This window comes from Lissotriton helveticus, chromosome 7, assembly GCF_964261635.1.
Source record: "Lissotriton helveticus chromosome 7, aLisHel1.1, whole genome shotgun sequence".
In the NCBI taxonomy this organism is placed as follows: domain Eukaryota; kingdom Metazoa; phylum Chordata; class Amphibia; order Caudata; family Salamandridae; genus Lissotriton; species Lissotriton helveticus.
Window position 1 is genome coordinate 503,229,109 of NC_136068.1, and position 13,492 is coordinate 503,242,600.

At 45.1% G+C, this 13,492-nt stretch overlaps 1 protein-coding gene across 1 annotated transcript in view; it reads left to right on the plus strand.

Annotated features, from left to right (window-relative positions):
• The first annotated feature begins 5,896 nt into the window (after positions 1 to 5,896).
• Positions 5,897 to 13,492, plus strand: part of LOC144768685 (uncharacterized) — a 9,047,330-nt gene continuing 9,039,734 nt past the window's right edge. Inside the window, exon 1 of the mRNA XM_078652515.1 lies at positions 5,897 to 5,919. Within this exon, the coding sequence (XP_078508641.1) occupies position 5,919 (1 nt within the window). The 5' untranslated portion in view covers positions 5,897 to 5,918. The remainder of the gene's footprint in view (positions 5,920 to 13,492) is intronic.

Here is a 13,492-nt window from a genome sequence, read left to right on the forward strand (position 1 = left end):
GCAAATAGGGAGCCCATACATCAGGCTCTTGTTTAAACAGGTCGCCTGGGAGGCCGCCCAACCCAGGAGCCTTGCCTGATGACAGTCCCGCAATAGCGGCTCGCAACTCCTTTTCTGTGAACAGGTCGCCCTTAGAATGGCTATCTGTAGTTGGGGATGGATTGCATGAGGCCCCTACTTCCAAAGTATAGAGGGACTGAAAGTGCTCCTGCCATACCCCTGGTGCAATATTCGGTTCTATTGCCGATACTAAATGCTCGGATCCCGCATTAACAATTCGCCAGAACTTGCGGTAGTCCCTGGTGGCTAGAGAACTAGAAAGTTCCTCCCACTTGTCCTGCTCCCATTCAACCTTGGCCTGGGTGACCAATTTCTTATATTCCCGTCTTCTGGCCTGTATCTCCAATCTGCTTTTACCCTCCTTAATGCATGAGAGGAGATCTCCCTTCGCCTTGCGGCATGCAGCGTTATACCATGATTTGCAATGTGCCCCGCCCCCTCTGCTTTGACCCTCGGTGAAAAGATCTGCCGCCATGGTCCTAATGAGATCCTCATGAGCCAAATAGAGTAATTTATGGGTTTCCTGATTGCAGGTTTCCTCAAGTAAAATACCCACTTTTTCCAAAATTGGGATTATTTCAGCATAAAGCTTTGGAAGCTTCTCACTACTAGTGACTATTTCCCACCTAATTCTCCTTCTGTTGTTTTCAAGGAGGAGCCCAGGATTTGCCACCACCGGGGCATAATCTCTGTCCTCCTTGCCAGGGAAAGCATAGTCCAGTTCTAGGGCATTGTGGTCGCTATCGACTCTTTCTATCACCCTAAAGTTGATAATATGCGACCACGAACAAAGTTGTACGAGGACATAGTCCAGACGCGACTCCCTGCCCACTCTATTGTAAGTGTGTTTACTGGGTATGTCAGATTTAATACGCCCATTGCAAGCTCTAAGACCATGTTTGAGAGTTAAGGCAGTGATCTGTAGGGCTAGTGATGTCCAAGCTCTGGGAGGAGGGGCCACTGTAGAGGGAACTGACCACCTTGCATCCTCTTCCAGGGAGGAACCATCCAAGAGGCCTGCTAGGGGCTCAAAGTGTGAGTTCAGGTCCCCACCAACCAGGAATGGGGTGCCCTTAGGAATTTCACTGAGGAAAGCTGATAATTCCTCAATAGTAGGTGATTCACGTGTTATATTTACCGGCCTTGAATATACATTTATCACAGCAAGTCTGGAAGAATTTGGCCATTCAAGCAGAACCACTAATATGTCCTCAGAAGCCAGGGGGAGACGTACCGCCTGGCAACCCAAATGGGTCGCCACCCATGTTGAAAGGCCTCCACAGGGACGGCCTCTACCCCCCACTTCGCGGGAATGGAAAATGCCAGGAAACCCCGACGAAAGTATTCTTCCCTCGCCCAGGTTTCCTGAAACATGCATACATCCCCGGAATCAACAAAGACAGTCCATTCCTGTAGATCCAGCTTGTTGCCCAAGCCAGCCACATTCCACGAAATTATCTTCAGGGATGGAGGCTTTGGACTCGAGGTCACTATTGGGGAGGGAACGTGGTCAATTACATTGTCTAGGGGTCTTGCCTCGGGAGTCAAATCTCCCAAAGGTTCCCCTGGCTCCGTGTTTATATGGGGAAAGTCCACAGTGGTTTGAATTTTCTCTTTGCTATGTAATGGAACATCAGGCTGCCCAGACTCTACCATTAGATCCATTGTGGGTCCAGGGGATATGAAATCTGCCTCCACACCCTCCCTGGGGTACGAGTTATGCCCACTGACGTTATACCTGGACTGTCAATCTACCATGTCCAAATGACTATACCTATTGGACAGAGGAAAATATGTAGGATGTTGAAGTCTGGGACGGCGATAATCTACTATATCTCTACCCCTCCAGCCACCTCCCCTCCTGTGACAAATTTCCCAGCCTTCCTCTTCAGTGTTTGGTGTATAATACACTGGTTGGTGACGACTTGGGTAGTGAAAGTCTCCTCTCCCTCCTGCCCTCTCAGGAAGGCTACCCCATCCATCCTCCTCATATGCGTGTGTCAGCCGGGGGTAGAAGAAGGAGAGGGGTAGGGACTGAATATTGGTCCCCTGGTCATCATGGAACCATCCACAAATGTGGGAGACGGTCATGGGATCTCTAAAACTAATCAGGACACAGTCTCCTTTGATGTTTTTTCTTGAACTACCCACCCACGGGACCCTTCTTACCATAAGGACGTCGCTTGTTATACCTTGCGGTAGAGGTCTATACATTGATAACCAATCCATCACCTTGTTCTTAAGAGAGGCGGTTGATTCGATCAGAGTGGTTTTTAGCTCTGGCACCCCCGCTAGGATTACTGTATACGGACTTGCCTCCGGCGGCAAGTTCACTACTCTTGGCTTTTTGGTATTTCCTAGTGTCTCATCTGTTGGTGCTACTACGTTTGGAGGTTGGCTAAGGGCAGGATTGTTAATCTTAGGCTGTTTGGGCATAGTTTGGGGAGGGAGTGCTTGTGTCTGGTTGGAAATAGCAGTGTTAGTCCTGGGCTGCATGGTCATAACTTGGGAGGCGGTTGGTTTGTCCTGGTTTACTAAGGATACTGCACTATTACCCACCTTAGTATTAGCTGGGGCGCCACTCTTGTTCTTTGTCTTGGCCCCCCCTCTGCCACCCTTGTTATCTATTTTGCTCTCTATTTTGAGGTTGTCGGCTAGTTGGGCCGTGAATTTCTCTATATTCACTAGCCTGGCTTCCATCTTAATTAACCATGCTTCTAGAGGACTTAATAGGGTTCTCAAAAGTGATCCTATATCGGCTAGGGTAATGTCTTCGCACAAAGTCCCAAGGGAATTGTTGCTGGTGTGTTCCAATGTCGCTACAGGCTGAATCTCTGTTAGTATAGCCTCAGATCCATCAATAGGCGAATTCCCCACTGTGCTCAGTCCATAGCTGTTGGCCTTCAAAGTAGGATTGGACTTTGGGGTTTTTGCCTTCCTCCCGCCTCTTTTATGTGCCCCACTTTTCACTTTGGGGACTGCTCCTTCCCTTGTCCCCTGCAATGTGACTCTGTCATTAGTAGTGACCGTATCTGAAACGTGGTCAAGATTGGGGAATAGGGCAGGGTGGGGTTGGACCAATGGGAGATTTAGCAGGCTCAGATCATTAAAGTCGCTTTGATCCTTCGCGCTAGTGTGCGAGCTGGAGTTGGTCAAATCTAAATTCACTAAGTGCTTGCTGGCACTAGTTGCCCCGTTGCTAGACTCAATGTGCTCAGTACAATTAGGTCTATTGGTTGGGCTCTTGGCCTGTGCCAAGGGGCCCATAGAGGATCTGCTCACCCAATCAATATCTTGGGAAATACGCCTCTCGGGAATTGTGATTTCATCGATCAATAATGACCCAGCTTTTACAAAGTAATTATCCAGAGTACCTTTAGCAGCTCCAGTTGCCGCCTGCGTGCTTTTGCTCCTTGTTTCCATCGTTGTCATCGTTAGTCAAAGTTGGAATCAGTATATACCAGGGAGGCGGCTGAAAGGGGGGTGGCCCGGTCCTGGTCCCGACCGGTCTCGAACGGCCTCAAACGGCCCGCCCTTTGCCCGGTCTTCGCCCCGTGCTCCGTCCCGCGCGCGTCCCGGGTGCGCGGCTAGAGGCACTCCTATATGCAGGAGGGGAGGGGGGCGGGAAGAGTCGCAGGTGCGCCTGGTGGTGTTCGCGCTCCGCCTGCTGGGACTCGCAGTCCCGCACCCTCTGGGCAGTGAATGGCAAAGTCAGTCAATCCCCAATGGATTACGCCTGGTTGAAATCCTCGCTGGTCACAGAAAAGTCTTTCTCCTCTTCCACTCAGGAAACTATAATCACCTCCAAACGGCTGCGAGCGGCAGTGTATGTGATATTTGAACTGGCTAGAAAGAGTTAATTCTGAATGCAATTCGAAAGCTGGTCAACGTGTTTGTGAGTAATAACCTTGGGACAGGCCCTCTGCCCTACAAGCGTAGCATTGGTGGTAGCGGGTTGATATCATCGTTGGTGGGAGGACACCTGACATGCCAGAGGTCACAAACTTGCAGGAACGACCAGGCCATAAAGGGGTCCTACGGCTGGGCGATCAGGCACTACATATAACTAAGCTGCTCAACCCTTAGAGTGGATTATCTTGCTTTGGGTGGGCGGGGAGAGATTAGTGTTCGAAGTGGTGTTTCTGCCCTGCAGCCTTAGGCACATAGGATTGCTACACATATTGTATTGCTTAATTTGGCTTGATAGGACGTACCAGAAACATATGTGGACCCAAGAAAGAAATAAGTGGTGAAGGCTCCACACAGAGACCTCCATTGGCTCCCCGTCAACAAAAGAATCACCTTCCGTCTCCTCACCCACGCACACAAAGCCCTTCACGATCAGGGCCCGAGCTACCTCAACAACCGCATCAACTTCTACGCTCCCAAACGCCACCTCCGATCAGCCAGTCACGCCCCGCCGCCGTTCCCCGCGTCCGAAGAGCGACAACAGGAGGAAGGTCCTTCTCCTACCTGGCCGCCAAGACCTGGAACTCCCTCCCGACCGACCTGCGCCTGACCCAAGACCACCTCTCCTTCAGGAAGAAGCTCAAGACCTGGCTGTTCGAGCAGTAGCAGCACCCCCCCCCCTCCCCCAAGCGCCTTGAGACCCTCCGGGTAAGTAGTGTGCTCTACAAATGTCTTGAATGATTGATTGATAGATCATCGTATCAGTTGTTGCTTCACCACTTACTGAACTATCGCCAAGAGTGGGTTAGAAACGACCCTTCATCTGGGAGGATGAGGTGACCTTGACTAGGATGGATTTGAAACATGACCTGTGTTCCTCTTTGTTTTTTAGGATGAGGGTGTAAATGTACCCCGAATGCATGTTGTACTCTGCGTTTCAAGGAGCATTGTACCTACAATTTGCCATTCTGCAAAATGACACTATAAATAAACAGGCGTACGACACCCAGCCAGTCTGCGAGTGTGTTTCCTTTTTGGATGATGCAGGATTAGTGTTTCCTGGAAGCAGGCCAGAATGGAGGCGCTAAAATTACTTAATAAGGCATAGTGCGATTCTTTACTGTCCATATCACACAAATGTGTGCATGTGGGCAGCACTGCACCAGCTAACGCCAACAAGGCCCCTGAGTGGAAGATTTAAAGTGCAGCAGTGGAGTAACTTGTGTTACAGGACATTATGTAACTGCTGTTATCAGAGTATGTAAGATTTATTGTTTTAAGAAAACTCATTCAAAATAGCTGCTGTGCATGTGTGACATCCATCTTATAATGTTTTTTCTCAAAAGAAATAAAACTATTCCAAGAGGACTGCTGCACCAGCGTGTGCATGCACGTCGCGCCGTCTAGCAAAAAAGGAAGCATTCAAGCATTGGCAAAGCCACGAGGTGACATAAGTGACACCTTTTGGCTTTGTCAGTGCTTGCTCTTTTCAGTATTCGTAACAATAAGTGTTTTTTTGAAACATCATAAAATCAAAGGTCTTTCATATTTAAATAACAGTATTACTCAAATTAATGGTGCGTGTTAATCAATTTCAGAAGAATGGGAGACTGGATATGGGTAATTTTGAGGGGTGAACCAGGGAACATAGCGGGTGTGGACATTTATGTGGAGCAGATACACAACCCACTGAACTTCTTTGGTGCATTCTTTTGCTCTTTTTCATTAAAGAAACATAAAATGTAAATGGGCAGAATTTAAATATACATTTCTATTCTTGACCCCCGACTACAATGTGAGCCCAAGTTGTGTATTATGTAAAAAAGCTTGTGCTCCAAGAGAGACTATAGAGTAGCCATATTTGCACATTGTTTTTCTAGCCATATTTTCAATACCTTCAGTGTATCCCTTGTTTTCTTTCAGGGGCAGATGGATACGCTATTCAGCCAAGTAAGTTGTTTTGCTTTTTACACGTGCAGTTTGTATTTTGTTTCTATTCATGTATAGCATGTCAAAATAAAAACCTGTGCAGTGGTTACATTGGAAATTTCCACAGTTGTATATTATTGTATGTATGGAAGTAAAATGTAAGGAAGCAATGGAAGCAAAATGTGACAACACTTGTTAACCAACATTGTCCTGAATTGGATTTTTTGTAGATTCACATGCTTGAATCATTCCCTTCATTGAGCTTGGAGTTCCATTGCAACTTACAAAAACACAAAACAGAGAAGACCAGGTCCAATGGGGTGTGCTGCCAACGAGGTAACTGAGGATCACGTGGTCACATGCGCAAAAACATATATTGAGTCACACATGGCTGGAAAATTCCCATCAGACCACCCTTATGGCGGAATTTCATCATGTGGGAGTAAGCAGTCAATCCAAACACCGCCCCAACCAGTGAGTGACGGTGCGGAAGTTGATCATGACGAACTAGCCAAAGTGTTGCTCAAAAAGTAGTTCTGATGGAGTGCAGTGCTCAGGTGATAGTGCTCAAATAAAAATGGCTAACTAGACTACAAAAAATGTTTTGTAAGGAGGATTAGTCTAGGTGTCAAGATTAAAACCACGCCTAGTAGTTGAAGAGTTAAACTACATTAAGGCGCTGTGTTAGAATGGTCGACATGTTTCAGCTTTATGGAGAAATACTCCAGCTTTCTTCAGGACCTAATAGATGGTTAGCTACTGCAACAAACTGTGATATGTTCGAAAAATAAAATTAACGTGCAATTGTACTTCAAATAGTCGTGCATCTACCAGGAACTTGGAGCCCCAATGTCCACTGGAGACAGACAAGTAATCATCTTACTGTAGAAAGACAAAAATACACAAGACCTGGTCTTCTCTGTTTTGTGTTTTTGTATCTTGACAGTAGGGGCACGAGTCGCCAGGTCGTTAAATTATTTCCCCTTGACCCTCTGCACATATGTTTTTGATAGTTCCTTTGCAACTTGCCTACGGCAGTTCTATGCTAATGCAATGCTAGTGCAAAAATGCAGACTTATCAGTAACCTAGTCATATAATTGAAAAAGAACCAAACTTCAACCAGTCAGAGACATTCACAATATCGCCCCCTGAGAGCCCACCATCCTTCAGATTTCTACTGCATGTCGTGTGTGAAGGGAGTCCTCACAGTTATACACATTTCCTCAGTCAGCTGAGTGATTTTTATTTCAACTTCAACAATTAACATCAGGGAAGACCTCGCAAATCTTACTGGGATTAGCACCCTAATTCAAAAAATGCTCGACACCTCTAGAAAATGGTCTCTTCAGACTTTCTGAGTCTTATGGCAGACCTACTACTCTCGATTCCCTGAACCGCCATTGATACTTCAGGGGAAACAAGTGTATTCGCCAACTTCACCACCAGATGCGTTATCTTGGACACAACCAACCACCCCTAGATCACCAACAGAAATAGCTTTCAGATTGATCACAACGATTCGTTCACCGGCAGTGTCCTACGTCAACCTGACAATGATTCTATTTTTTTGTACCTCTTTATTGGCATTTTGCGAGTTAGCGTACATACAATAAAAGGGTATGTGAAGGAACATCGACAGTACAGATAATCGATAATAAACAAAATATCGACATTTTACATAAATGTGCGTCAGGATAATTTCTAGTGAGGCACGTGTCTATCGTAGAGTTGAAGTCATATATGGCAGATTCTTAAGGCCTGAGTTAAACCCTTAATGGGAAACCAGCAGTCTGTAGGTCTTGGATTGAACCCGCGTGGTCAGCGCTAAAGTACGAGCATGGTTGCATGCCAGAGATATTATATGCTTGAACAAATCATCTTAACATAACAGAGTTGCCTAGTCCTTTCCCAACTCCTTGCTGTGTTGACCTCCCCTCCGTAGCAACCCGACCGCCCCATATAGAGGCACCCCCCCAACCACTCCCATGAAAAAACAATTGCCAGCAGGAGACCGGGGCTCACCCATCTCTACTCCAACCCTGTGTCCCCGGCTGTGGGGTCGTCTACCTCCGGGTCTGTAATAAGCTGTAAGGCCCCCAGCATGGAATCCCAGTATTTGGCAATAGGATATTTTCTAAGCCCCAGTGCGTCTTCTCTGTTTAGCGTTATACTTTCCGCCTGTGCCCATAGCAGGAGAGACTATTTCCATGCCTTGTGGTGGGGAGGGAGTTGGTATTTCCACCTGCGTGTGATTAATCGCTTAGCTCTGATCCAACCCAGGTCCAGAAATCTGGAAGTCACTTTGTGTTTCTTGGATCTGGGGAACAATCCCAATACTCATTCCTCCCAGGTGTGCAGCTCAGCTTGTTCTGTACATGGGGCCAAACAGGACATTACTTCCCCCCAGTATTGTAGCAAATCGTGACATGACCACAGCATATGTAGGATGCCGGCCCCCACTAGGCCGCATGGGGTTCAAGCTGCGAAGCGCATCTGGAAGTACCTGTTTAAATTATCCGGGGAGAGTTACGCCCTATGGATGATGTAGTGTTGTATAAGATGGAACCTAATGTTCCGTGGAATTTGAGTGGCGTCCGCCAAGAACTTATCCCACCCAGGGACTCCCTCTGCCTGCTTCCCACTTGCCATGCAAGGAGGTGAGCGTATCCCTTGAATGCGCTAGTAGTGCCTCCGTTACCCAGTGTACCATATGTCTACCCGTCCCCATCACATGCAGATATTGCACAACTAGGTGGTGCCGGGGTTTGGTGTCTTGTCATCCCCAGGCCCGTGTCTGCAAGGCTATCAGCGAGTTCTATTACAGGAACTGGCCCGGCACATTGTCCAAACCTTGGAATAATCCATTGTACATCAGCAACACTCCATCCTCAAATAAATCACACATTGTTTGTATCTCCGTCGCGTGCCATGGTACCAGCTCCATAGCCACCCTGCCCCTCGGCGTGCCAAGCAAGGGCAGAGCCGGCACAAAAGAGGTCGTCAGTGCATGCAGGAAGGAGGGGTGAATGGGTACTAACAACCTTATTTTGACCCCATCCTATTTTCTTTTAATCCTGGCTGGGTAATCCGGGAATAAAGGGTAATAACCGTGGCTATACCCAAGCTAGTTTTAATATCACTAACTGCACTCATTTCTTTGTTGATCCCATTATTATTTATAAATGTTTGTATTGTCTTCCCCTCCCCTTTGCTCCACCCCAGGTGTTGGTCTGCGCGGGATGTTAGTCAGCAAGCCCGATGATGAAGCATGTCACAAATTGTGAGTGAGGACAGTTGCTTCACACTGAGCACATTCTCCATCCCTACCTCTCTTTTGTGTGGATAAAGATACAGATTGCGCCTATAACAGCAGTGGGCCAGAGCCAACTGCCCTGGTTGTGGTGTGGGCGCAGTAGTCACGGGGAGGGCCAGGTGGTGTAGGTTGGCCAGCGTCCATGCCAGTATTAACCTCGCTGTGTCGTCCAGCAACAGACCAGTCAGCTACTTCAATACCCATTGTAATAGGGCGGATAGGTAATATAGCTCTAAGTTTGTGACGGCCAACCCACCCTGTTCCACCGGCGCGTATAGTTTTCCTAGCGCCACCCTATGTCGCCCCCGTTCCAGATGAAGTCTCTGGTCCACTGCTCTAGTTCTTGAAACGTTTTCGCTCGGATATATACTGGTAAGTTGGCAAAGTAATATAACATCTTGGGCAATACCATCATTTTTAACAGCGCAATGCGACCCCTGACAGGCAGCGGGAGGGTCCGTCGGAACTTCATCTGGGATCTGACATATTTTATTGCTCTGGTAAGGTTGCCATCTAGAATGTCCTCAGCAGTGTGGTAGATGCAGATTCCTAAATACCGGAAAGGTCTTCGGTTGCCATTGTATGTGTGCTCTGTTGACCATAAGTCCCGGGTCCTGTGTGCGGGTGCTGAGTGGGTATAGGCAAGATTCCTCCAATTCACCCCAAGTCCTGACAGCCGAATTAACCACTGTGAGATCTCTGCAACCATGCTCGGCACGTTGTGGACATCACTCAGGTATAATAACAGGCCATCTCCATACAGAGACACAACATGTAAGCCATCTCCCAGGCGAATACCCCAGTGTCCTCCCCTGTTTCTCAGTTCTGCCGCCAGGTGTTCCATTGCTATTGAAAATAACAAGGGCGAGAGCGGATAACCCTGCAGGTGTACAATGTGTATAATAGCTGCATGAGTTGTGTGGTATTGTCATATATGTAATATTGTGCGCATGTCTTATCTCGTGTGTATGTGTAGCGCGTGTATGTGTGTGCGTGCATGGAATGTATAGAATGTAGAGAGAGAGAATGTAGAGGAGGGAGAAGAAGGCTGGAGGAGAAGGGTGAAGGTTGCTATGTGTATCGGTGCCGCTGTTATCCTACTTTCATCTAATAAAGAAGAAGTGAAGAACTAGACCCGTCTACGAGTTTCACTTGCAACATATGGCGACGAGCGGGATATGAAATTAAAAATTCAGCGGCACTGAGCACAATTCGAAAAATTTCAAGAAAAAGAACAAGAAAAGAAAACAGCAAACCTATGGATAAATGAAATTACCGGACTACTTCTCCAAATATTCGACCAGCATTCAACCAGAGGAAGATGTACTAGTGAACCAATTCAGCAGCGCAGAATACCGCCGTTGGTGAGCATTTTATAAGGAAGCATTTTTCAAGCTGCCCGCGAGTAGCCATCTCGGAACGTTCCATGCGTCCTACTATATGACGTCGAATTTCCGAAGCGGTTCACAGATGCAGCTCTGAGCCACCGTATTTCCTATCGTCATCACGTCCTACAAAACAACGTGGCAGCCATTTTGTTGGGAAATCGTATCCTAGCAACACACTGAGTTCACCGAGCGCCGGATCCGACGCTGCTACTTCTTCATACGATTACACTGCTGGCATACTCATGAACTAGCTTAAAGAGTGGAATTTAAGTAAGCATTCAAAGCTTGATCTAATATTCATGATTATATAAATACTACAATATTTAAACAGCCAACCAAATATTGACATTGATCTTCAGTGGAAAATTTTTAACCACTATATTAAGTGAACATTGGTGAACTTTTTGCGCAAGCACCAGTTCTGCTGTACTTAAAATTAACTTACCATCCTGACCGAAATGTCTTCAATTGTCCCACCACCATTCTTCTTGGCAGAATCTGGTGAACCTCCCATAGCATGGGATTTATGGCTCGACATGTTTGAAGCATACGTTGAAGTTTTAGCAGAGGAAGAAGCTTCTCAAGAAAGAATGGTATCCCTACTTAAACACAGACTTGGTGCAGTAGGGTTAAGAGAGTTTAAAAACTTGCCTAAAATTGATAATGCTGGGGACATGGGTGTTTATCAATGTGCTGTCAAACAGATGCAAGAAAGATTTGGGAGGAAAATTAATGTGGTGATGGAGAGGTTTAAATTCTATTCGAGGGCTCAGAAAACAGATGAGTCAATTGATCAATATGTTTCAGTATTAAGGGGCTTGGCTGTTACGTGTGAATTTGAGACCATAACCTATGACCAAGTTCTACGTGACCAAATTCTTATGAAAACTAAGTCAAAAAAGATTCAGGAAAAGTTATGGTCATCGAGTAGCACTTCATTAAAAAATGCTATTGAAGTTGCTAGGGGCGTGGAGATTATGGACCAGTGTATTAGTGAAGTCAGAAATGAGAAAAGTGATATTGCTTCTGGTTCAGTAAATGAGATAAATAAGGGTGATAAATTTAAACATAAAAACGAGAATAAGTCATTCATGAATTATTCTAATAAGAAAACCAATGAGAAAAGTTATGAAAAGAAAAATGAGCAAAAGAAGTTTTTATGTTATAGATGTGGGTCATCCAACCATTTAGCAAATTACAAGTGGTGTCCCGCACTTGACAAAATTTGCACGAATTGTAAAAAGAAAGGCCATTTTACTAGAGTGTGCCACAATTTTAAAACCAAAATTAATTGTATTCAAGAAGAAGATCAAGATGACATAAATTACATCCAAGATGATGATGCCTTTCATGTTGTAGGTGAAGTTTGCACTGTACAAGATGAATTAGTTAAAGTAAAGGGTAGAGTCAAAGAGCTACCATCTACCATCGTTAACATTGATGGTTTAGACGTCAAGATAATGGTAGACTCTTGTGCGTGGTACACCATCATGGGCATGGATCAATTTAAGTCTCTCTGGCCGAACAGATCGTTATTAGTTCAAGATGTACACCCTGGAGGTTATACTGGACATAAAATACCTTTAGAAGGATACATATTAGCCAAAATTAGTTTTGGACACAACTCGTGTAATGGTAAAATATACATATCTAGCAAAGGTGCAACCATTTTGGGATGGCCGCACATGTTTGATTTGAGCATGAAAATTGATCCTCGTTTAGAAAAACCTGTTTATTCCATTCAAAATGATTGTCGTGAAATGAACGACTACTCATTTCTAAAGGAAAAATTTCCAGATGTTTTTACCAATAGTATTGGCAAAATGATTGGATTTAAACATAAAATTGTTTTAAGGAAGGACACATGTCCAGTGAAACAAAAACTAAGAAATGTACCTATTAGTTATAGAGAAAAACTGGGTGAAATACTTAAAAAATTGTGTGAGGATGAAATTATTGAACCAGTTGAAAGCTCTGATTGGGTTTCGCCAGTTGTGATTTCTCTGAAATCCAATGGCGATTTGCGTCTATGTGTTGACCTAAGATGTTTAAACGAAGCAATTTGGGTTGACACGTTTCCCCTTCCAAATTTGCAAGAACTCACATCCTCTGTTGGTGGGTCTTCTTGGTTTTCCAAGATAGATTTAACAAGTGCTTATCACCAAATAGTTCTTGATGAGGATTCAACACATTGTACTGCTTTTATAACCACTGAAGGAATGTTTAGATATAGGCGAATGCCTTTTGGTCTTGCAAGCGCGTCCGCAGTATTTCAAAGAGAAATGTGCAGAGTCTTGCAAGGCATTAAAAACGCCAAGGTATTTCAAGATGACATTTTAATATATGGGGGCGACAAGGAATGTCACGATGAAACTTTGTATGCTGTTCTAGATGCTCTGAGGAATAGTGGATTGACCATCAAAAATGAGAAATGTGTGTTTGGGAAATCTGAAGTAGAATATCTAGGACACATTATATCCAAGGATGGTATTCGACCTAAAATTAGTCATGTCAATGCTATCTTAGCTGTTCCTGAACCTGCAAATAAGGAGCAATTAATGTCATTTTTGGGGTTGACAGAATTTTATTCTCGTTTTATAGAAAATTACGCTGTGAAAGTTGAACCATTGAGAATCTTGCTAAAGAGGAATACAACATTTATATGGGGTGAACATCAGAAAGTATGTTTTGAAAAATTGAAGAAAGAAATAGTTACTACACCATGTTTGAAACCATTTTTACCAAATGCTAAATGTGTACTATCTGTAGATGCGTCTGGTCACGGCATTGGTGCAGTTTTTTCTCAATGTGTTAAGTCAGAAAAATGGGTAGTAGCATATGCTTCTCGCACGTTAACGAAATCGGAACGAAATTATTCCGTAATAGAGAAAG